The following is a 25,704-nucleotide window of genomic DNA, read 5'->3' on the forward strand; positions in this document are numbered from 1 at the left end:
CACCCTCCTAATGTTACTGGCAGGCCTTTGTCTTCATTTGTTTTAACAATACCAAATTTCCAGATTCAAGAGCTGGTTTTGCTGACCTGTGGCTTGTTTCCAACCCATGAAATTTTGAGTTATTACTGAAGGTCACCTTTAACATGGAGCCATATGTGCAGGTATCAAAAGAGAATGAACAGTCCTGGGTCAGGCTAGACTCCTGCAAGGGCTAGCTGCGCTTACAGCAGTAATGACTTTAACTCTAGCTGTGTTTTGCTTCGATGTATATAGATTAACTTAATACAATGTAATTTGGTCTTGAAACTGTGTCTTCCTTCAGAAAATAATTCACCCTGGTATGTATTTTCAAAGGTGCTAGCAGCCTGTGTTTCAATGCTTGCTTAATGTTAAAAGAACAGCGTAACCACCTGTTCACGTTACTGTGGCTCATCGACAACAGTCTTATCCCAAAGGATGAGGACTAACAGTCCAGCCCTTGGTGTGCTGGTGCTTTCCTCAGGTGCAGCGCTGTGCCCCCAGCGTACTGGCTAGCCCTGGAGAGAGATCCAGCCAAATACTCCATGGGCCTGCAGTTGCCACAGGCTTGGAAAGCATGTTCCTCACTCCATGCTGACAAATGTAACGGGAACTGCAGGCAGCTGTAGGGCTGTGAACACTTGGCAGGGAAGAGAGGTCCCTTATATCACTGCTAATGTCATTTGATTTCAGCATCACTAAATTAATCTAATTCATTTTTTTTTCCTTCTTTGTATATTCAGGTTATATATTTCTGTAACTATTTAAAGAGTTTAGGTTAGCTAAAGACAGATATTTTCAGTTCCAAAAGCTGTAACTATTCCAGCTGTGCATTCAAACAGGATTCATCCCCCAAAAAAATAAAAACACATAACCCTAAGTTTACCACAGAAATAAAATATAAGAATGTCTATTTTTGTATGAAATGGAGTTCTATATAGTACTATTTAAGAAAAAAAAAATCTACTTGCACTTACTATTTTACACTCTAAAATTGTCATAAGTCTGCAGTTTAAGTAACAGATCATGAAATGTATGTATATATTTTTCCAACTAAAGCACTTGTTTAGCTTTTTTTATGTAAGTCAGTATATCAGCATTCTACACGACTTGCTTTCCATGTGAAACTTTGAAAGACTGTGGAAAAAGTTCTAGTCTTTTAAACCAGGAACGCCTAAGTAGTATTTGGTGTGTCAGTGTTACATAACAAAGTAAAGCAGGCTTTTGTATTTAAGAGATCTTGAATGTAAAATGCTAAGCATGTATATTTTAATTGTATAAAACTTTTTTTAGCAGTAACATTTTGCTTGTTGGTTTCTTTTTAAACAAACTAAATACAACAGTAGTTTTCAGCAGATGTCAAGTACATTCCTGCTGTAAAATACTTCCTTTCAAATGGACAAAAAAAAGGTTAAGTATATTGATGGGTGACTCTGCTGTGCTACTCCTGTCAAAACCCACTCAAGTGAGCACTGAAGATACAGACTACAGTTACAGGTTTGGGCAACTTTCACACTAAATTGGTGCTGGAGGAGGTAGAGGTCAAATACTATTGTTCGTTTATTCCAGAGGTGGCAGCATCTGAGAGGAAAGGGCTTTTCTTGGGCAAAGTTTTACCCCTTCAGGCAACAACATATACAGCTCTTGCTGAGGAGTTTTTGTTCTCTCAGGGCAACCAACCATGAACAAATGCATTTTCTTACTGGTGAACTTTACAAATGAAAAAACAAGTTATTGTTTTTTGCCCAAGGTCCTGGAGCCCACCCCATGTGTACCTTGATTTGGAAGACACCTAAAGGCATATATCCAGAGGAAAGGGAATACCGCAGCACTGGTGTTCCTAGGAGTGACTTCATTCATCCACAGACCTGGAGCTGTGGCTCACAGGACAGTGAGCAGCTTACCTGTTTTCTGAAAGCTAAGGAAACAAAAGTAATTTTTGGCATATGTATCTCTCTCTCGCAATGCTTTGTTAGGCAGCAATACAAACCAAAGGCTGGATGGATAAAAAAGTAATTTAATAAGCCTTTCTCTCAAGAGATTCTTAATGGCCAGACCTACTACTTAAAGGAACAGCTCATTCAGAAAAGCATCAAATAACTTCAATTAGACATTCAGTCCATAGGGACAAGGCAAGGTTTTCTTTCTCTTCATCCGACATAAGATTGAGCTCTTTAACATAAAGAGTGCTGCTGCTCCAAATCTGCTTCAGGGCATCCAAGTATGACAGAGGAAACCGCAGTCCATGAGCCTGGTGGGGGAAAAAAAGAAATTTAAAAAAGTAATTCCTTCAGCCAAGTGCAGTGTCCTTTATTACACCATAGTGTGAGGATAGTGATCAGCAGGTGTGTGCTCCTTTCCCATACCACACTGGGAACTTGTAAGAGTATCACCCTGCCAACTTTCTTACTAGACAAATAACTGAACTCTCTTACATGTTCTAGCACAGCTTATGAGGCAGGGAGGCTTAAGGTGCATGGCTTCCTCATGTGGCTTCCACAGTGAAGAATGAAATAACTTTTAATTTTTTGCTCTTGCCTACCCATTATTTTTGGAAGGTCATATAAGTTTCTATCTGACACATGCAGTCTTTGGGCATAGCTTGTGTGGTTGTGCAGATGTATATTCAAGTGTTTCAGGTCACAGGCCTAAGATAAGATAGAGCAGCTCATCTTACTATCATAAAGTGGAACAAAAAGATGCAGAGCTCACAGCCACTCCTCAGGAGCATTTATGATTTGAGCGAAAGCATACTGTATATACCCCAAGCATGAATGGAGAAGAACCATCTGCAGCCTTATTAACAGCATAAAAGTTCTCTCCTTACAGTTCAGTAAAAGAGTTCGTTAACTCTTTACTCCCAACACAGAGCCCCCCCACCCTAAAATGAACACCCTGATCTTGCAGTATGTTCCAGTGGATACAGAATTTCACGTGGGTTCAAAGTGGCATAAACACGGTGTGTAAAGACACAGTGATCTCATGCCTCAATGAAGGATGTGCTGAAGGACACACAAGTAAGAGACTCTTTAGCCACTTCAGTAGCTTTGCTACCTCAGATGTAAGGCATGCGCAAGAGAACTCCTGTTAACATCTCAAACATTAATTAAGCATGAGATTACATTACTTGGGTCTACTATTAACTACCTCAGTGTTGTAGCCTCAGCTCATCTGCATACATAGGGGAGGGGCAGAAATGCTGTGGGTGCTGAGGAATAACAGAACCCAGATGCCACCCTCTCACTCAAGCTCATCTAACACAGCAAACCCCAACATGGCAATGTAGCTTTTGTTGTGCGTTTGTGTTGTCAGTGGGAACAAACCTGTGCTGTGCCTTCCTCACTAGCAGTATCATCTTCTGTCCCCATCATGTGAGATTCTCTTCTGTTCTTTAAAGAATGATACACATAAACCATCTCTCTGCGAATTTCATCCTAAACGACAGCACGGAGAAAACAGTTACATATGACCCACACCCTCAAATTCATCGCACTCAAGTGACAATGTTAGCTGATTAATTCTGGAGTCCACTGTTAAATCAGTGAAAGCAAAGCAATTCACCTTCCTAACTGAATGATCCAACAGCCACCCCCTACAGAAATGAGGGAGTCTCCAAAACATACTTGAAAATTTATTTACAACCTATAATCTTCTGCCTTAATACTGCCTGTACTAGGCTCACAGGACTGACGCTGTATAGAAAATATGCCATTTAAAGGTGCACCTCCTAGAAAGTCTTCATGAAAGAGTGTGTATCAAAAAATGCCATCCTGATACTGATCTGTCTCTTAAAAATCATATGCCTGTAATCATTCCTTGGTTAAAGCTGTTCAAACCAATTCAGAGCTCTGTGGCCAGGTCTCACACCGAATTTGTGGACACAAGTTTTGCATGTGTGCTGTCATTCAGGGTTTACCTGTAGGACATCAGAAGTCGAGGCAGCAAAAAATTGCAAAAAAAAAAAGTTTCCAAAACCTACACAGGCTCACAGCAATATGGAAACAAAATAAACAAAATGGAGGAGAAAAATCAGAAAGTTACAGTATGTTTTTCTAGAGGGAAACATTTTAGTCATGAAAAAAAAAAAATTGTACAAGAGAGGCTGTCCTGTTTTTTTTTTTTAATTAAGATAACAAAAAGTACTTCTGTAATCAATTCCATACTAATAAACCTTCATAGATGAGTAGTCTGAACACAACATAATCCAAGATGCCACCATCTATTTTGTAGAACTTACTTAGTAGTGCCAATAGCACCCAGTTAGGTACAAATATAACTCAGAGGTGAAGACTAAATGCAACCAGTCAGCAGCAGCTGCAACCAAGAGAATTCCCTTTCTTGAAGGAACCTATTTTTATAACAACTTATTCATGCTCTTAAATACAAAGATTTAAAAAAATAGAACAATCCATTATCAAGCGCTATAGAGGCCCCTTAGCAGCTATAATAATGATCTATCCCATCTAACATCAGATAAAAGTACCTACTGTGCAGAATTAAAGAATAAATTTAGTTCCATCACTCTCCTCCAGAAGGCAAGAACATGCCATTACTGCTGCTTGACAACACCACCGTGGTCTCCTAACAAACCTAACGGGATGCAGGATCCAACTAAGTATAGCTGCAAGACCCTTTTAGGTAAGTACAACACTGCAACAACTCACGTATCGTGCACTTCCACCCCATGCATACAGAGGGTGGCTTCCTTATACTTACAGCATTTTCTTGATCTGGTTCCACTGTAATGATAGCATGATCTCTAAACTGCAGTCTGATTTTGCTATCTATTTTTGGCAATTTCCCACCTAAAAAAAAGAAATTCTCCATTAGAAAAGGAAGGAAACCAGACAAAGTGCAAACTGAGCCCTCTGTGCACTATGCACTCCCCTGTGGCTAGATTTTTTGTTAACCTACGTTTCAGCACCCACACATTCTCAAACTCAAGGTGAGGGGGAAGAGGGAGATTTTTTTTATTCTTTAAACTTTACAGTCTACAAGTAGCTGTAATAGCAAGCTACAGCATAAGGACAAATTCTACCAGTTAAACACTCTCAGTACGTAGTAGTTTATTAAAGCTGCCAATTTCAGTCTAGGATAACCTTTATTTCACTCCAAGAGAGATGTGTCATCTCTTCCGCTAGCCGTTGGGAATTAACCAACTGAGGTGTGCAAATGCACACATAGAGCCTAGCACAACACGAAGCTGTTGCTAGACTATCATCTTTGCCTACCGTAAAATACCAAATTCATAAAAGGCCATCACATCCACCATCACATCAGCCAAGGGAATGGGTGGAAACTTCAAAATCTACCTGGAGTCAAAGGATCAGAGTCGCATCCCAAGTAAGGTGGCAACCTGTTCATAATAAAATCCTTCTTCATGTCAGATGATCTTAGTTCTCTGGTGTTTTCCAGACGGTCTGCAAGCCTTCTCAAAAGGCTACTCAGTTTTTTTGTCGAATCAGCTATATCCACCTGCTAAATATTCACACAGAGTTGCTCTCACATGAATTCAAGCTAAACAGACTAGCCTAAAGAGAAAGAGGTGCAGTAATGCAGTTAAAATCCAGACGCTTCTTTTTTATCTCTGCAAAGGGTAGCATTTACTCCCAAAACAAACTTTGTTTCTTTTATACGTTCCTCACGAGCTGTTCACACACCAAAGCTGATGTTCACATGCCCTCACTCTGAGGCTACCTGCAATGCCAAAGGACTTGCAAGTGCAGTTGAGAGAGACTTGTTCCTTCTGCATGCAGAGGAGCGGATCAGCAGCACAACTGGACTACCATAAAGGGGGTACAGAACAATTTACAGCTCCACTAATGTTCCAAGATTCAAAAGCTTGACTTGACAGGAACTACGCCTGTCTGACAGCTACAAAGCAACTACCATTACTTTTGGAAGGAAACAAGGCATACAAGGACACAGTGATACAAAAGAAAGGCAGTGCCATGAACTAGGCAATGCTTCAGATGGAGCAAACCTTGGAACGGTCACCCTGACATCTTCAAAAGAAGTGGTTGTGCTGCTAGACAAGATAGTGCCATTGCATTGAGCTTTCAGAGCAGATCAACAAGATACATGCTTGCCTCAGTGCTGAAGTTCCAGCTTAATGCACTATTATTCCCTTAGTCCCAATTACTTACCATAAGCAGTTGCCTTGGTATGCTTGTCCGCAGCGCCACATCTTCTTTTGCTGTATCGAACACAAGGCCAGGAATTGCATCCAGTAAGAAATCTCCCCAAGAGCTGAGGAACAGGAAGAAAAAAAAAAAAAATTACTAAAATAGTTGCAGATAAAAATAAAACAGACATCTTAACCAGGCAGGAAAATATAGTGCTCCAAATCTGATTTGTGCCTTTGGTCCTTCCATCACTACTCTGTAGTCTCGTGCAATAGCTCACTCATCTCAGCTGTATGTGTGTCCTCACTACCTTCAGGTCAGTGGTGCTCCTACAGTGGGAAGGAATTGGCTTGAGAAGGGTCCAGTTTGTTCTGATTCAGGTGCTGGCCATTTACCAGTGGATTCAGCTTAAAGCTGACCTCAGTGAATGAAGAAATCCCTACTGGTGCTGTTACTATCCAACCCTACGCACATATGCCCTCACTGCACACAATGAAGTGTGTTGGGTTGTGTCACTTAGCATGCTTTTGAGACACTTCTATTAAAGGAGGATATGTAGCCAGGGTTATCAAATCCAACATGGCATCAGTTTTTAGCTTGGGAAAAGGAAGGAACAAGACCCCAGGAACAAGACCCCTACGTATGCCTGCAAGGATTTTAATGATACCTAACAGGCACTTTGTAGGTGTCTTGTTTGTGCTAAATCCCCTTTCTTAGCCTACATACTTTAAAAAAAATAATTTCGGGGCTTTTGTGCTCTGTGCTTCTGTTCCCCAATTATAAGAATAAACCTGAGGAGGGGAGGGAGGACTACTGCCTGCACCTTCTTTGCCTAGCTTGAGTCAACCTCATCAGGAATAGGCGTGCCTCTCACGGAAAAAATGCTGTCCTGTCCACGTGCGGCCTCTCTCCCTACCACATCCTCAGAGGCTGGTTTAATGGGCAAACAACCAGGCCAAGTGCCCAGCATCCAAGGCTGCCAACAGACTCCCATATGACTAAGGCAGGTAGCAGAGCAGGGCCTGTCCTCCAACATACACTTCACCTTCTGTTGTTGCTCTCCCTCAGCACTCGCTGTTTTCAGCACTGATCTCTAGAAGCTACTTTAGTTTAAAAAAAAAAAAAAGTAAATGATACCATAACAAGTCATACTTTTTTTTTTTTAAATTGTATACAGTCAAGCGTTCCACTGTCTCCTACACACTGGGAGGGAAGGACTCTGGGCAATAAACAGAATTAGACATCTTCTACTTCTTAATGCTTCTACTTCTTACTGCTTCTACTTCTTTTTCCTCAAATCTCCATCCGCCAGCAGCTATCTTCAGCTATTCATTGCCTTTCCAAACTGTCCTGCTTATAGTGAATTCACCCACAAACACTTCTCTGCCTGCTGGGATCTGGCCCAGAGGAACCACCCTCCAGCGCACAGTGGAGTCCCTTTTGTCTTGGTGCCTAAAAATCCCTGAAAGTGCCAATTCCACCAGCATTCCTCCCCTCCCAGCTCCTTCTGCATGTGCCCCTTCCAAAGCGGTCACAAAGAATCCAAACATCCTCCAAGCATAAGGACATAAGTGCAAACATAAGGACAGCTATTTTCAAGGACGGCTTTTCAAATTGCCAAGCATATGTTTCCAGACCACACTTCGGTCTACAAGACAAATGAAAATACCAGCCTGCATCAGGATTGTTGCTTATTTTACCCATGCTTGCTGAAAGCAGGTGGAGAGGCAGGCTCTTACACTTCATTACCAATAACCTTAAGGGATGATGATTCCACTGTTTTTTATCCTTAGAAGAACAGCACTCTTCAAGCTTTTCTGTGTTCCTCTCCTCATTCTTACACAAGCATCCAGAGAACACACACCCCGACAGGGCCACTTCTCAAGTAACTCACTGGACTGGCATTTGGCTTACGCCATCACGGAGAAACTGCATTGACTCCACACAAGCAACCCTGTTATAAGGAACCCAATTCTTGCCTCCCCAGCACTACTTGACCAGTAACTCTGTATGGAGAAAGAAACTATCAAGCTGGAAAAACCCTGTCCTGCACATTCAGGAGGACCTCCTACACACTGGTCTGTAAAACATCACTCCAGCCCAGCCATCAACAAGCCAAACACCCTCTTCTTCTAGTGGCACTCTTCTGTCTGTTCACTAAACCAGGAGTGAGAGAAGCACCAGATCAACACATGGAAGAGGTGGAACAAAAAAGGCAGGGGAAGGGAGGAGGAGCAGGACATCTCTTTGGAGGCCACTCACTGCTGATCACCCCGAATGTGCCATCAAACTTGCCAAAGTGGCTCAGCACTAATATTGTCTCCTGCGTTAACAAATGAAGTCAAACACTCTGTGCAACAGCAGTCAATGCTTGCAGAAAAAGCTAGCTTGCGCTTTTTTTGCCTTCTGAATAAAAGAATAGAACATGAATGTAAATTAAAATCAGCAGAACCCAACTTTTATGAAGACTCACACCTTTGAGCGGCTTCATTTTAAGCCTCTCTCCAACTTGGAGGACTGGCCACATTAAGAGTTACCAGCAGTACTGACATCCTGGGCTTCCAGAATGGTACAGATGGTGGTTAGACATTCATCTTACAATCAGCTAGAATATGCCCAAACTCGTTCTGCCCTGTTTTGTGGCTAACAGAAATACTTCCCAATTCCCAACTCAGGCCAGTGACTCCAAACCCAAGCAATATGAGAGCCTGATTAGATGGCAGCAGCATTTCCCTGCATGATGACAATGTTTCAGAGGGCACAAGCATCAGATATGTGTCAAATGAAATCTGACTTGCGTGCATGGAGTAGGAGATGAAAAACACAAATGAGTATAAAACATTTGCGAAGGAAGAATTTGCAGCGAGTCTGTCAGAACAGGTGTGGGTGACTATCAAATGCAGGAGAGAACACGATGAAAGGAGTAACTCATGACTCTTTTCTCTGGGTTATGAAATGAACAGTAACATCAGCCACCATTGAGAGATTTTTAAACACAACAGTGAGTTTACACTTGTAACATTATTTTCCACACATTAAAGCTTATAGCTGGTAAATAATAAAATAACCTATTAAAACGCAATTGAATTTGCTGCATGAAAACCTTGTAAACAGATCGCTTCAAACAACAAGGGTCTTGCTCCCCTTCTTCCCCCAGACCCCAAAACTTTTAAAACAAAAACCCCCAAATATTGACTTTGATTCAGTTACTAACAGCAGGGTACATATATCCTTGTGGACATATATTCCATGTCACCACATCTCTGGAGGGAAAGTGATATACCCTATCCTTGTACCACTCACAAAAACTACACAAGGGCTAAATAGAATGAACATGGAAAATTGCTAAGCAGAACTCATTACAAAATGGTTATTTTTTTTAAGAAACAGGACATCACTTCTTTGAAACGTGTTTCAGGTCTGTCGTATCAGACATCACACATCACACATCACCTGGCAGAGGAAAACCACTTTCAGAAAAGTCATACTAAAAAACAAAGTAAAGAATAATTACTTATTTTGGTAGGTACTGATGGTCACATGCGTAGAACAGGAGATCCCAAGAGGAGTGTCAGCTTGGTGAATAGTCCCTCTTGGGAAGTACAGTAAGTCACCTGGCTGCAAGAAAATGAAAGAGAATTGATATATTTAGGGTATCTGGTCAAACCTTACTGTACTGTTGTCAAAATAGAGAAAATACTCTCTGAGCAGATGGACTAACAACACTTATTTTTTAGAGAGATCCTCCGCTGTACATTTTAATAACATAAAGCACTCTAAGCTGGAAAGTGCAATACCTTAAACTTTCCAACTTACTGTCAATATTTACTATACACCTGTCTGAAAACACAAAAGAAGCTTTTAACATTATAGAACATGCACACTCCAACTCAGCTGTAAAAAGGGGACAAAGAAGCAGCTGAGATGAACCTGCTGACAATACAGCAGGCTGGCAGAGGAGCAATGAAATGCGAATCCAGTCAGATCATGTCAAAGGGAAAGGCCGGTATTCCACAATAAAGGCCAAATATTCTATAAAGATGGTAACCTGTTACAACACTGTTGTCTTAAGTTTTCAACCTTCCTCCTCCCTATCTTTCTTCTCACCTATCTAAATTAAATCTCCACACTGATAAAAACTTCGATTAGAAAAGTCAAGATAAGAGAGCAATGCAAAGCACATCAAATTGCCTACAAGAAGGAAAAAACAGTTTACTTATGGCTTCTCCTATAAACATTTATATAGTTGTATTAGCACAGACAAAGAGAAAAGTCATAAAGCAATAATGATGACATTTGATTCCACTTTAATTTTACCATTCCTTAAATTTGGTCACATCACCTACTTCTAAGAGCCTACCAAACTATCACAGATATAATTCAAGTGAATACTACTCAATTTTTCACTGAATTGAAAGATGTCTTCAGATCATGAGGCTTCAGAGGACTTGGAAAGACCAAGTCTCTTCATCCATTTATAACATGCTGCAAAGCATCATAGATCAGCTCTGTACGATTTACTTGTTCTGAAGCAAGCCATGAATAAACTGCCTTACTTACCAGTACAGGGACCACTCTAACCTAGGAGTATTTTGAATTCTCTTTACTTGCCATGTTTCACAACCCCAGCAAGAAAACAAACTGGAGGGAGGGTTGCATTGGGGGAGGGTAAGAGCCCTGAACATTTACCAGAGTGATAACAAACTAGTCTGCAAAGCAACTTACTTCATGCTGTAGCACCCCATGTGTACAACCAAGAAGCTGGGATCATAATTTTTCAAAGCAGTCTGCGCCGCGAAGTCTGACTCCTATTCATCTTATCTGCGGGGTAGTTTCATCAACATCATTCACATGAGCTGTGCCAGCAAGCACAACACTCAGCAATTAAAATAACTAGAATCTTCACAGACTCGAGGTGGGAACACCCAGATCGGGGCAGGGCAGAGCATTTCCCAAAAGACACAACACTGATCTGATGACTTTGCAGCCACCCTATTTCTGAATTGGAGGAAGGAGGGGAAGACAAGGGAGAAGTACCAGCGAGTTAAATGGGAAATGAGACACGAAGGACACATAGACAGCTACCAAATACGCTCTGTGCCTGACATCAGTAACAAACCAGCCACGGCCACAGCCTGTTGCAGTGTCACAAAGACACACTGCAGCCTGGGACCTTATACATAAACCAGCGTAACTTTACCCTCAGTCAGCTACCAGGTTTTGGGGGGAAGGGAAAATACAGTCTCTTAACTGGTCCAGTTCTTTGAGACTGCCCATGATGGCAGACGGAAATGCAAAAAAAGGAGAAAGAAAATATTCTACAAAGATGTTTAGGGAGGAAATAAGAGTCATCTGACAGCATCCTTGTCAGAGACAGCTCCAGACAGACAACCAAAATCTGACAGTGGCCACCCAGAAGAAATGGGTCACAGGAAGTGAAGAGCAAACTGAATACATTAAAATCTTGGAACATTTTTTAAGCTGTTTTCAAGGCCAGAGGCTAGTATTTTCACTCGACTAACATGGTAAAATGGCTTGTGGAATACATCATTATTCCATAAAAATCAAAGGCATTGAAGTCCAGCCCAAAATGTTCCAGAAATTAAAAAGAGAACTGTAATTTAATAGACTTTGCATCACCCAATACATCATGACAACTGAGTATTACCATCTGTCTAAGTAGACAGCTTAGTGAGGTCAGTATCACACCCAATGTATAATACGATTCCTAAACTACCTGTAGCCAAAGGCAGGTCTGAACACCGGGGCGAGCAGAGACCTTGCAAAGAGAAGCCCTGTAAGAGGATGCAAGGTAGAGAAACTACTGAGACTTCCCACATAGAGCAGTGCTGCCTGCTGGGTAAGTAACGTGCTTTGAAAGCACAAGCACGTAAAACAGAGCAGGACAAGTACCAGATGTCCTGCTGTCAAAGGAGCTGCATTCATTAATCTTCATGAAATGCTAAAACCCAGCTAAACACTTAATTTTCAGGTTTGGAGAAAGAAAAAAAAAAAACCAATACAGCAAGTCAACATGGGGTTTAGTTCATGTTTTTGTTTATCGGCCAAGGATAATATTTATATCTAATTCAGCAGGATAGTGACAACCTTCAGCAAAGCAGTAAGTCTTAGTGCATAAAAAGTTTAGCCTGACTGATCATAGACAGCATGTAAAAGAATAAAAGTGTTTCATAACCATATATAAACCCAATGGTCTTTCTGCACACAACAAACATGACCCCAGATTCAGGGTGCCCAAATTAGAGAATATTGGAGAATTTCCCGAAATAACTGGTTTTTTGGTCCATTATTTAAATACTAAAGCAAAGAAACCTTTGAAAAAGGACAGGTTAGACAACTATCACCCAAACTTCTTGTGCTCAGTGTTTTGTTCACCAACCCTCTCCTCAATTTCACAACCATGAGCATTCAGAACACTGTCTTCAAGAAACAGACCACTTTAAACATGACTACTTTTCTGGCAACCACAGCCCAGACAAGGTAAAGCAATTAAATTATAATACCTTTAGTATGAATTCATGTGTGGGATTCCCAATCCTATCTTCTGATTCAACATTATATTCCCGAGCTAAATGCACCGTTGGTTTATAGAGTCGCCAATGTTTTTCACCTTCTAGCTGAAGGATAAACACCTGCAAAAGACCATAAATCCAAACGGATAAGGAAGCCTTGCTGCCCCTCACACATCCAACTAATCAGAAATTTTAAGTCTTCGTCTTACTTGGAAAGTCTGTGGAACCATGCCAGAAACGAGGGACAGAAAGCAAAAAGAAGCAACACAGGTTGCTTTTCTGACAACCAGAAACAGAGCGCTCTCAGTTACTCCACAGCATAGCAAATAGGATTCCTCTCACATTAATTTTTAGACATTTACAATGCAGGAATTTACATTTGAACTATATCTTTAGGCTCTACCTAGAGACAACAGAAGAGTTGTGAACTGTGATCTGTTTTATCCTAAGGTAAGCATTTGGAAATCCCCGTTTCTCTCCAGTCACTTAAAAAAGGTGCCAGACAACTAACTCAAAAGTAATGTCTGCCACATAGATATTCAAAATACCAGGTGAGACAGGTCTTATCACCATTCACTGACAAATGAAGCATCAGAAATGTTGAGGGGATGCTGTAAGCTGGTTGTTGATGACACACACCAGAACATGCACACTCTGGGACTGCTGAACAACAAGCATAAGGAAAATTAAATTCCACATGTATTTAATGGGAATGAAAAAAATAAAAAGCAAAATATACGTGTGAGTGTTGGGGATTTTTTTGTTTTGGTTTAAGTGGGACAACCCAACTTCAAGATTTTCTTTTAAATGCAGTGTCTATTTGAATGTTTCTTTTAGAAGCTAATTTAAAATGCATTTGGACCACAGGATTCCATTGTACCAGGAACTTCACAAAAACAACAGGACCAATGAACAGGCACCAGCAAAACCAGTCTGCTTCCACTGTCCAGCTGAAGAAAGCACAAGTGCTTCATAAAGGAAAAAGAATTTCTAGAATGAGTCTGAATGAAGTGAAAATGAAAAAATGGTGCTAGAAACCTTCTGCAGATGGGAAAAAAATTCTTTTCATCTAATGAAAATACCAGGTCTGGAAAGCACACTTTACATGATATTACTGTCAGATACCTCAGTACCTTTTCAGTGAAATTATACAGGAAGAAAACTACTGTAAAGAAACACTTGCAACCAATTACCATAAGACTTCAGTGAAAAAACATTTTTCTAAAGTTATTTTATGAGAGGGGGGGAAAAGTGCACATACAGATATCCAGTCACTAGCAAAAGCCCACGCACACCTTCACAGACAAGGTTGCAGTGTCCTACCTCAACATCATCGTAGTGAGGCGGAAGGCCCTGCGACCCCTGGGGAGTAATGTAAACATTCGACCCAACCAGAGACCCAAAGTAGCACTCCAGCTTCTCCTGAATCTTCCACAGCTCCTCCTTTAAAAAAGAAATGATGCTGTTACTACTGAAGAGCTCAGCCGAGCCAGGCTGCTGCCCAGCCCCACAGCCTCCCCATTGCTTGGGAGGTTTTTCTAGTGAATGATCACATCCCCAACAGGGAGAGAGAGGCTGGGAAGGCAGATCCTCTGCATGCAAAGGAGACCTGCCATGAAGGTCATCAGTAAGCCAGTAAGTCTGGTGCCCCAACATAGCGCTGATCTCCGTTCTCTTCCCTGTGCCATTTTTAGGTTGCGAAAAGAGACAAACAAGGCTAGACAGAGGAAAATGAACCACCCATCATCCCATGAACAGCAAAACATCTTAAGACAATAAACACATGCAGGACTTGCATTATATGGGCTAGCATCAAAGAGAGCATACAAAAGTTAAAGACCTTTTTCCAGTGACTTCAAGTGTTTGGGTATATTCAAGAACAAACTTTATTCGTCCACATCTAAGGGATGACTCTCATATCAGAAGATGCCAACTAGAAGTGCTGCACAAGTGCAACTTCAACCAGAATTTATATAGGTACAGCTCAAACTCTAGAATTCAGCATAAGCCATGCAACATTTCAACTCCACCTGCAGATGCCCCTGCCACTGGCCATTTACAGCTCCGCTCGAACTGAGATCAGCCAGCAACACTATACCGGGGGCTCAGCTGTGTATTTGGGTCCTTACAGACCACTTCACAATTAAATTGTGTTGACACCGTAAGACAAAAAAAGGACAACCTAAATCCAAGTACCTTTAAGCATCCAAGTCCTTTACACAACTGTGCGAACACCACTGCCTCATTCTCAATACATGACGACTGCAAAAGCATCAAAACAAACAAAAGAGGGAGGACACTCCGCTAAAATGTGGCGCACCACTTCTGTGATGCAATTCAAAGCCAATCCATTGACAAGAACCGTGGAGTGCCCTGGAAATATTTTACATGGTTTCACACCTTGCCCTCAATTAAAGGAAAGCGGTACAAAAGCCCCTATTTGCACATGGGGACAGTGGAGCAGAAGGAGTAATTTAAGCAGACACAGATGATCAGTTTTGTGCATTTAGTTTTTTTAAACTTCTATGTGACAAAGCAAATTTTTTAAAAGGAATTCTTAATATTATAGCATGACTCAGATTTTGTTCTTACTGCAGAGCATTGAAACACAATGGGCACTGCAAAATTATAAACCATGTTTTAATTAATACAGTTCCGATATAGATTTCAGCAGGTCATCGGTGTCAGCTACTTCCCCTGGATTTACTGGGGACAGAGATGAAGCTATGTCTAGTATGACTCAAGCAAAGTATACCACATTATAAACCATGCATTAATTATATTCAATTAAAAGATCCAACCTTGAATCTCTGGGGCTGATGAAACTGTATTGTGGCCTTTTTCTGGTCAAAATCCTTTTTCAGCTGCATGTAATTCACTTTGCCTTCTTTATTTAAGACTTTCTTTTTTCCATTCACACACCTGCAGATATTTATATCTCGCCCATAGTATAGACCCTGGCTGCACAGTTCCTTCAAATCTGACAACTGAAACAGGGACTGGTAGTAAGCAGCCAGCAGAGGATCATTTCTCTGAATGAGCAGCGGCTTTTGCTCCCAATACTCCCTGAAAAACATCTCTTGTTTGATTGGAGAGATCAGGCTTCCAAAGAGGCTGTCTGGGCTCTCAAAACTCATGACTGACACAGAAGCTGCTTCCACCTTTGCTCGTTTACATTGTGCCTGCATCTCTTTTCCCATTTCAGCATGCTTCCCTCCTTTCTTGGGCATGTTCCTGTTCAAGAGGAGAGAAAACCAGCACAGTTAACCAGTAACACAATGTCAAAAGCTCATGGTCCCAGGGCAGCTCCGCTTGCCTTCTCCAGTAGGATATGAGAGTACACTAGAACCAGCTCTGCTTCCAGATGCTCACTATTTGCCCCAAGCAGCAGAAAAAGGAAAGCCCACAGAAGGCCTCTAATGCTCTCTCGAACCTCAGCAAACTCCAAAGGGCTCTAGTGGGAGCCGTTGCTCATAGAAGCTCAAATCCCACAGCTGAGTTTATACTAGAAAACACGCAATGAAACCCAATGGCCACACAAAAGATTGTTACAAATGCAGGAATCCACCCACACAAAGAACCAGTGGTAGATGGGTCTTCTGTAGCAAGACCGGCAAATTATTAAAAAATTAACTCAGCTTTAAGAGATTTAATGGCAACATGCAAAGGAGGTGGAGAGAGGGACAGGATCATAAACTTGTACACTATTACACTTCCTTGAAATGCACAGTGGGAAAAAAAGCACAATGAAGACTTCCCAAGGACTTTCCAGCCCGAGCACGATGGCGGAGGACGTATGACATTTCAAGTGCAGAATCCAACCAGTTAAACACAGGAGGTGGAGTGGTGTGTGTTAAGGAACGCTTTCCTTTCAAGCTGGCTTACAGATCATTAACCCAGTGCCTACATAGCTGTACAGTTACCAGACTAAAGCAGGACCTACAGAGAAGGTAGCTACTTCAGTGAGGGGACAAGGACAGCAGTCCAATACCATGCACTGAGGGCTATGCAAGAATACAGTGAACAGAAAACACACAGAAATGGGGTATGGAAAGAGGGAGGCCAAGTGAAAGAGTAGATCACTGCAAGGGAAAAAGGAGTATGTAACCAGGTTCAGTGCGTGAGGACAACTCAACTGGCAGGAGAGTTATGGCAGCTTCCAAAGAAAGAAAAAGCCAGAGCAGACTCCCCTGTAGGTGGAGCAGGTTTTAGACACATGAAGTGAGGGCACCTGCTTGAGGTCTCAGGCCCTGGGAACAATTTTATGCTAAATTTTGTGGCCCACGTCTTGGCCTCTGTCAGGGTCTCCATACTGTATCTTGAATGGCCAGGTTTAGCAAAACTAAGTTTACAGAAGAGAGGAAATATTGTTAGGCCTTTCAGTTGATGCTACACAATTACACTAAAAACTAACATTATTAGGTTCTGCTTCCCTCTCTGCAGAGCTCTCAAACTTTGTGGTTTATGTAGAATAAAAAGAACTCTTTCATCAAAGTGCAGACATTTAATTTTAAAGTTGGAAGTAATTTACTTTGTTTTTCCAGGTAGATAGTATGTTCATGTATCATTATTTAAAAATAAAAAAGTTAATTCACAAAGGGTTTATCTGCCAAGTTCTCAGGAAAGTTAAGGCAAAAATCAAGTAACGGTAGGTTCAACACCATAGTATGTGCAGACATCCTTGCATTAACTTTATGTCTGCACCAGCATTTCATCCCCCAGAGCAGCCCAGAGCACCAGGCAGCAGTAAAAGCCTGTCTGAGAAGCTGAATTAAGTATCCTGACCAATGGGCCTAGCACCAAGCCCTGCTGAACCCCAGCTTGCCCGATAGGTCTGGGCTGGCCAACTCAAACTGACTCTGGGGATGTCTGAGCAAGTTTATGAAGCCAACACATGAGGAGTTAGAGCATGTTGATGTTTTCATTTGTAAGTAAAAATGACAGCTTTACACAAATCCCTTCGCATGAAACTTAAAACTCCAGTTCTGGTATTTGCACGTGGTGCTAAGTTCTCCTGTGCAGCAGTACGCAGGACACCCTTGCTGCTCCACCAACTCCTGGGCATAGTGTTTTGTCAGCAGTTCCCGTAACAGCCTGCACCTCAACAGTAACCTACAGTCACCTGAGTCCCACAGGTGGGAGTCCATATCACCACCTTCCTGAGAGGATGGACATTCCCAGCTGCAGCAAGCTACAGTTCTCTATGAGGCAAGGGAGCGCTTAAAAAAACGACTGAAAATTAGTCCCCAACTGCTATCAACACCTGAAGATCCTGCTGGCACAGAGATCTACAACTGACATCCCCGAATGCCAGCAACACAAATGCAACCAAGCCTGCATTTCCAGTTTTGAATCTCAGACCTAAATCCATCATATCAACCTCTCAGCTCACTCACATTGTATTTAACAAAGTTAAATTTGGACATGTACTATTCACAGAATGCGCTTGATACACAATGAGCTGTTGTGTTGTTTTGTTAGTTATTACAACTGCAGAACCACAGAACGGTCTGGATTGGAAGGGACCTTTAAAGATCATCTAGTTCCAACCCCCTGCCATGGGCAGGAACATCTTCCACTAGATCAGGTTGCTCAAAGCCCCATCCAGCCTGACCTTGAATACTATCAATGACGGGACATCCATGACTTCTCAAGGTAACCTCTTCTAGTGTCTCACCACCTCATCAGAAAAAATTTCTTCCTTGTACCTAATCTAAACCTACCCTCTTTCAGTTTAAACCATCACCCCTTGTCCTGTCCTGTCACTACAGGCCCTGGTAAAGCATCTCTCTCTATCTTTCTAACAAGCCCCCTTGAAGTAGTGGAAGGCCACAATAAGGTCTCCCCAGAGCCTTCTCTTCTCCAGGCTGAACAACCCCAACTCTCTCAGCCTGTCCTCACAAGAGAGGTGTTCCAGCCCTCTGAGCATTTTTGTGGCCCTCCTCTGGGCCTGCTCCAACAGGTCCATGTCTTTCCTGTGCTGAGGGCTCCAGAGCTGGATGCAGCACTCCAGGTGGGGTCTCACCAGAGCAGAGCAGAGGGGCAGAATCCCCTCCTTCGACCTGCTGGCCACGCTGCTTTGGATGGAGCCCAGGATACAGCTGGCCTTATGGACTACAAGCACACACTGCCAGCTCATGTCCAGGTTTTCATCCACTAGTACCCCCAAGTCCTTCTTGGCAGGGCTAGACAAAAAAAACACAGCAACAGAATAGACCTGTTATTGCTTCAGACAGAAACAGTTCTATTTCACATCAGTATTTTTGAGCACATGCACCAGATGTACCCGTCTACAAGTCCAGGCCTCCAGCCTGGCCCAGCAAGTGCAGGGAGACCCAACTCCCTCAGAAGCAAAGGGGAAGAAAGATGGCCACAGCGATGCTGAGGCCACACAGCCCCCACCGCTCCCCCTCACCGCCACACCAGGCTACTATTAACATTTTTCCAGAAGGTAGAAGCGCAGAAAATTGTGCCCCTGTGCCCGCAGCAGGCAGGGGCCAGCGCTCCTTGCCCCCAGCCTGCCTCAGAGAAGAGGCCGGGCTGTCACGAGGGGCGTCCAGCGAGTGACTGGCCGTGCTCCGCGGCTGCTGAGGCCCCGCTTTAACGAGCCTCGGAGCACGGGGATGGTGCCTAAGCCGCTCTAGCTCCTTCGGAGCCCCGGAGGACCAGCCACGAGGCCGCCGGGCCCGGCGTTGCCACAACGCGGCCCGAGCCCCGCGGGGCGGCGGTTGGCCCGTTCTTCCCACCGCCACCGACCCCTTCTCCCCCCGTAACGGCTCCTCTCCTGCCCCAGGCCGCGGGGGCTCGGCTCCCAGCTCCCCACTCGCGCACTCACCCGGGCCGCAGCCGGTGGGGCGGGGCTGGGGGAAGGCCACCGGGAGGAAATGGCGGCGGAGGCGGCCGCGGAGCGCCGCGGGAGTTCCGGGCCGGGCAGGCGGGGGGGGTTCCCCCGCTGGAGGTTCGTGATGGGAGCGGGAGATTGTGGCCCAAGGGAGCCGACACTAAGCCCACCGGGAGCAAGCGGGGGGCATGTGTGCGAGAGAGAAAAATACCCCATTTTTCGAAAACAGTAGGAAATAGATTAAATTGGGAGCTACAACATAAAACCTTGTGGTTATTTGTATAACATTTACACAGAAGTGCCTGGGCTTTAGATTTTTTTTTTTTTTTCCTGGCCCAAAATCTTGTCCCAGAGGCCCTTTGAAGCTCCCTCTAAGAAACCTGTAGAATCCTCGCTGAGCACATGAAAACTTCTAGAAATATTTTTAGTTTCCTTTATTAAGGATGCCTATTGATGGTTTAATTTATATTGACTGAAAGGCGTCAGAAAAATTGTTAGGTTTTGCTAAAGTTTTGTTCTTGTGTACTGATAGCTTAAAGCATACAAAGCAGAAGTGCCAGCAAAAGGTGAAATTTGGAAACCTCAGCAGCCTTGCAGTGCATGGTTAATGGAAATAGAAAGTTATATAGAGCATAAGTTAGTTACTAGAAGGACCTTTCAATGACAGATAAGAGAGGGGACTGTCTTCTATCAACAGCTTGTGGAGGGAAATAACAGAGCCTTTCACATCTGAAATACCAGTTCAGATCTCTCCCTTTATAGAAAATGGTTTTGCAGCCCTGTTCCTCCTTGTGGTGTGGTTGCTATCACACAGTAATAACTCCTGCTTCCCTGGCACTAACTGGATGCTTTGGAGCAAATGCTACATGATTCCAGTGGGTTCTGCCTTCATGAATGCATCCAGCAAGCTCCTATGTGCTGAATAGAGAAACTCGCAAAATACAATACACAGGAAAAGGGGATGGAGGAGAGAAGGTGGCAAATACTGCTCAACGTGCAGATCTGTCACTTCAGGATATGGTTTAGTGGGCATGATGGTGTTGGGTTGATGCTTGGACTTGATGATCTTAAATGATTCTGTGATTCTGTGAACCTGTTCAGTCCTTGTTCCTGTATCGCCTGGACCACTTTGGTCACCAGCTGACCAAGACATCGTGGCTACTTGATCATAAAATACAGATTAATCAGCCTGTGGATGCGTTAGCAGGAGAAAGATTTTGCCAGGGGTGAACCTAAGGTTATCCTAATTGTACAAATGTGTGCAAATTAGTAAAATTTAACTTTCTCTGTAAAGCATTTTTCTTTCATTGGGCTGTGACTTCGAAGAAAAAGACGGCATTGTCTACTTTCTAATTCTGACTCATTCTTGGTTCATCACAATGTCACTCAACATTCAGGACAACTCGCAAAATTTATTAAATTGTGAATATTTTAGTGTAAACACTCACCAATAGTTGGGATATTCAAAGGCATACATTTTTGTAGCTTTCTGAAAAACAGGTCACTGGCATGAAATTCTGCTTACTTCTTTTGTGAGAATTATAAAGCTTTGAAAAATGAAGTAGTTCTCCAGACTTAAAAGTTTGCATCACTTACATCAACACTTACAGGATGTTTTCTTAATACAGATGGGTGTAGCAGCAGATGCTAAAAATAGGGAGGCCACATCCTGCACCTCAGCTGGTCACAGAAACCATTATAAGCTCTTATTTCTGTTCCAAAAATCCACAAAGTATTCTCAGCATAACTGCTTGAATACCACTAGGATGAATACTCAAACAAGTATGTATTTACATAATGGCTGTGATGTTTTAACTTTTAGTAAATGCTGTGGGACATAAAGCCTATATATTTGACTGACTGCAAAACCAGCCACAAATAACAGGAATGGGAAATATTTGTGAATACTTTTTTAAAGACTTCCATGCTGGTCTGTCTAGACAAATTGACTAAAAATATTTGTTACAATCCCTTTCTGGAAGATAACACAAGCTTCAGAAGAGGATCATGTGAATTTTAGTCAGCTCTCTAATGCCCTCTAAACAAGAAATAACATATTTAAATACTGTTTGTTATTTTTTTACTATTTATTCAAGCAATAGATTTCGGAATATATCATCCCTGTGACTGCATTAAGAAGATAGAAATTATGAGCTTGGCTGTAAAAGTATGCAGTTAAGTTTCATCATCGTAACGTGCAGTCTTTTTCATTATCATGGTACAACTCGTTATGTAGTACTCTCCAAGGGGAGAACACTTCACCAATGGTTACGTTCACAGTTGCAAAGTAAGTAAGAGTGTCCTCCATCAAGGCAAGCTGTGCAGCTTTCAGGCATGTGTACAGGATGTGCCTGGAAGGTAAATGCACGCAGGAATCTCTTTTTCCTCTGCACTTTCATGTGTGGGCCTGCTCACTGGGACAGCCTACACGGGGCTTGGGCATGCTGTGCTGCAGGGCTTTTGCTGCTGCGTATCATGTAAGAAATTAAGAAGAGGGAACTGGTTTGGGTCAAGAAACGCATGGATATTTTTTCTGTTGGTGGCTGGGGAGTCACTCTTGGCTACAGGACAAATACCTCTACCTGTAAGGCAGATTTAAAAAAAAAAAAGTTAAAACAATTGTGTTATGTTAGTTCTTGTGAAAAACTTAGGACACACACATCTGGAGCAATTAGATGGGATCTTCTCAGGCAATCTGCAACATCTGTGCAGGATGCCTCCGTAACGGCAGTGCGAGGATGTCATGGTATATTTTTTTCTCTATCTATATTACACATTTGCTCAGCTTGAGGTCTAGTGTGCTGTTGCTGTCGCCAAAGCCTGCGTGTCCTTTGGCTTTACGTTCCCAGCATTGTCATTCCTGGTACAGTTCTGCTTTCCATGACAGGATTTCCTGGAAGAGCATCAAAGCTGTCTTAGCTCTGATCATTTGTTTGGCAGCGGCTGCCAAAGTACCCACTCACTCCATCAGATTTCAATCACCCGGCATGCAGTGTGTCACCAGCTTCTCCAGCTCTGTAATTGGGAGCTTGACAAATGCAGCTTTTTGAAAGAGTAAAAAACATTATCATGCTATGAGCAAACAATATTGGAGCAGGAAAATCAAATAAACCAGAGTTCAGGCTTCCAAGTTTATTCCCATTTCCTAAACTTGACCAAGCAGTGACCAAGCATTTACCTTGTGACATTTTTCCCACCACAAATTATCATTTTGAACTGACCTTGTAAATATAAACTCATAAACTCACTTTATTAAATGACAGACAAACCCAAGAAATGTAAGTGGGAAATGCTCCTTATTTGGGAAAGTCGCTAAAATAATCTTGATGCTTTTCTGGAGCTATGAACACTTTTTGTGTGTGTCTCTGAACATCCCTAATTCAACCTCCTCAGCCTGATCATACGGATATTTCCATGCAGGTCTCATCTGGGACTGTTGGGATTCCTGTATATGGCTCTGTTTTGGCACAGCTGCTTCCTTTTATTCCCTGTGTGTCTCGGTGTGGCATCTTGAACTGTGCTGGGGATCGATGCTGCAAGCAGGCGTGTGTAGCTTGTCCTCACTGTACCATTCGATCTCAAAAGCCAAAGGGAGAGGGAGGGAGGCCAAAATCCCACGCTCATGTATGCAAAATAAAGCAGAGGAACCAGATTCTGCTGAAGACATGGTTGGTTTGTTTTCTTGGCAAAGTTTTATAAAATCTCTGCCTCAAAGCCTACATTTCTGAAATGAACAGTTATGCAGAAAGCAGGTGATTACAGCAGGTCTACACGAGGCGCAGGTGTGTGGATGTCACATGAGGGCGCAGCTTGCGCAGGTGACGCGAGTCATCCGCCTGGGAGGTGGCTGTAAGGCGCCGAGTGCGTCGGGTCTGGGACATCGTTCCCGTGCTGCCGCAGGGACCAGTGATCAAGATTTCTCCACAGCAGAGGCCCTTCCCAGCCGTCCTGCGGAAAGGCAGGGACAGCTGGCAGGGTGAGGGTTTTTCTTGAGGTGGTGATGATGCATAACGTACAAACTCCACTGCTAAGCCGTAATCACTTTCCCTCTAGTTACCATCCGAGGACAAAGGCTGCTGAGGTGCATACAGGTTCCCTAGCAAAATCGAAACGCAGCAAGTGAAGTAAGGATAGGAGCTGTTTGAAGATGATGGTGCCGATTGCCTACTAAAACGGGCCACAAGCAGAGAACACACAGAAAGGCTGGTTAAAGAGGAATGGTTAGAGTGTCGATAGAGACTGGATAATACTTCAGGTGGGAGCTGCTGTCCGTTCAGGTGCGTGACAAAGGGCCCCCTTAGTGAGCACGCTGCTTCTATGCTACTGCAGTAGTAGTATGTGCGTTAGGTTGCCCCAATGAAGCATTGCACAGTCCAATTGAAAAAGAAACCAGACTCATGAAAGTTTTTCATTCACAGTTTTGCTGGTAACCAAACCAGCCTTGGTATGACACAGAAGTCTGTTTCAGAAACGTTCAACCCTTTCCTCTAACGCTGTTGCATTGTTTTTAAAGCCCAATGCTACCCTCATATGCTAAATAATGTCTAGCATATAATGATTTTTGGTCACATGTACAAACCCCAGTAAAAAAAGTTGAACACAATATACACACTGGGAAATACAATCCTGGAATATGTGTCCAGAACATGATTGTTCTGTAAAATAATCCTGCCCACGTTGCCCTTCAGAGATTTCTTCCTCTTCATGCGAGTTGTGTCCATGTTGGAGACGCTGGCTGCACGTGCCCGAGTCTCATCCTCTTCACAGCGGTCTGAGAAAGCAGTCAGGTCCACGTCCACATCCGTGTCGTGAAAGCAGCCGTCGAAAGCCATTGCTTGCACTGCATCAATGCTATACATTCCTGAAGCCTGGCAACAAAGAATAGTTATTCTGCGTCCAGCAGGAGCCATTTTAGTAAATTATAAATAAATAAAACAGAAAATAAAGAAAGCTTTCTCTTCAGTGTTGTTGCCCTGTGGAGAACATATGGAGAACAGGGCTACCTCACAGTATTGCTGTCTGTGGGGCCTGCCCCCTTGGGCAGGACGTGGGCAAAGAAGGGGATACATGCGATAAAACACACTTGCCTGACTGATTATTGCCAGCTTCGGCTTGGCAGTATGTGCCCCAGCTTCTGAAATAGAAAAATCAAACTCTGCCTCTCCTGTAGGTCTGCCGTTGGTGGAGTTCTGGGAAATGACTTCAAACATTTCCATGAGGAGTTTTTTGACGGGATTATCAAATCACGTGAGCAACATACGCACCCTTTTTTGTTTTTCCCCTTGTGATATTCCAACAAATGAGTTTACATTTACATTCTTGAAGCAAAGGTTTTAAGTGAGTGCTTCATAGAAAGCAAATGTTCAACTTGTGAATGTTTCTGCTTCAGTCACACTTTTCTAAAAATGACCTTGTCATTAATCTGGTCTTGGGACAAAAAAAGGCATAATTAAACCTATCATCCTAATTGAAAATAGTGAAGCAGAGAAGGAGAAATAGACTCTGCTTCACAGGAAACAGGAGGGAATATGACATGAGTGCTTTCTGGGGTGTATTTCAGGAGTGGAATAATACCTTGATCAATAGGTATTTGAGAACAGAATGAAGGTTACCTTCCTCTGGGGTGGGATCTGGAGATGTATTCTCTAACCTCTGCCACAAGAAAAGGAAGGGAGAGAAAGCACAGATCTTCTCAAGATCTCAGAGAAGATGATACATTTCCTCCCTTCATCCAAGTAAAGAAAAGTGAGATACAGAGTGGAGTCACAGAGATGGTTACTGTACTGTTATCACAGTGGCGTAGCAGCATTACTCTGTGGCTTCTGTGATGCTTTCTGAAGGCAACAAAACACAGAGGATTGTACCTTGCCCCTTTTTTTGAGTTGCTTTCTCTCTTCAGTTGTGGTGAGGTAGTTCACTGCTGCATATTCAATGACAGACAGGAAGACAAAAAGGAAGCTGATCCATAAATACACATCCACAGCCTTGATGTAAGACACTTGAGGCATTGAGGCACTTACTCCTGTCATGATGGTTGACATTGTCAGCACTGTAGTTATACCTGCCAAAGAAAAAGGGGAGGTCATCATAATACTGGCCAGCTGGTTCTGTTTAGCTCATCACCATTGCTTGGACAGCGCAGCTTTGTGAGGGCGTATGATTGACACCGCCTTTAACGTCATTGCAC

At 42.9% G+C, this 25,704-nt stretch overlaps 2 protein-coding genes across 2 annotated transcripts in view; both read right to left on the reverse strand.

The window, feature by feature from the left end:
• Positions 1–1,887: 1,887 nt before the first annotated feature.
• Positions 1,888–15,906, reverse strand: RIOX2 (ribosomal oxygenase 2; the record flags this gene model as incomplete). The annotated part of the gene is made up of 9 exons (XM_082003761.1): positions 1,888–2,269; positions 3,342–3,452; positions 4,735–4,823; positions 5,331–5,496; positions 6,165–6,267; positions 9,658–9,761; positions 12,668–12,796; positions 14,000–14,119; positions 15,478–15,906. 9 exons carry the CDS (start codon positions 15,904–15,906, stop codon positions 2,111–2,113), a joined length of 1,410 nt encoding a protein of 469 aa, XP_081859887.1. The 3' UTR covers positions 1,888–2,110.
• Positions 15,907–24,082: 8,176 nt separating this feature from the next.
• Positions 24,083–25,704, reverse strand: part of GABRR3 (gamma-aminobutyric acid type A receptor subunit rho3) — a gene marked incomplete at its 3' end in the record, with an annotated part of 46,638 nt that continues 45,016 nt past the window's right edge. The window contains exons 9-10 of the mRNA XM_082001947.1: positions 25,382–25,578; positions 24,083–24,385 (exon numbers count right to left, since the gene is read on the reverse strand). Of these exons, the coding sequence (XP_081858073.1) occupies positions 24,083–24,385; positions 25,382–25,578 (500 nt within the window). The remainder of the gene's footprint in view (positions 24,386–25,381; positions 25,579–25,704) is intronic.

The sequence above is a fragment of the Phaethon aethereus genome, assembly GCF_964289735.1.
Source record: "Phaethon aethereus genome assembly, chromosome: 1".
In the NCBI taxonomy this organism is placed as follows: Eukaryota; Metazoa; Chordata; class Aves; order Phaethontiformes; family Phaethontidae; genus Phaethon; species Phaethon aethereus.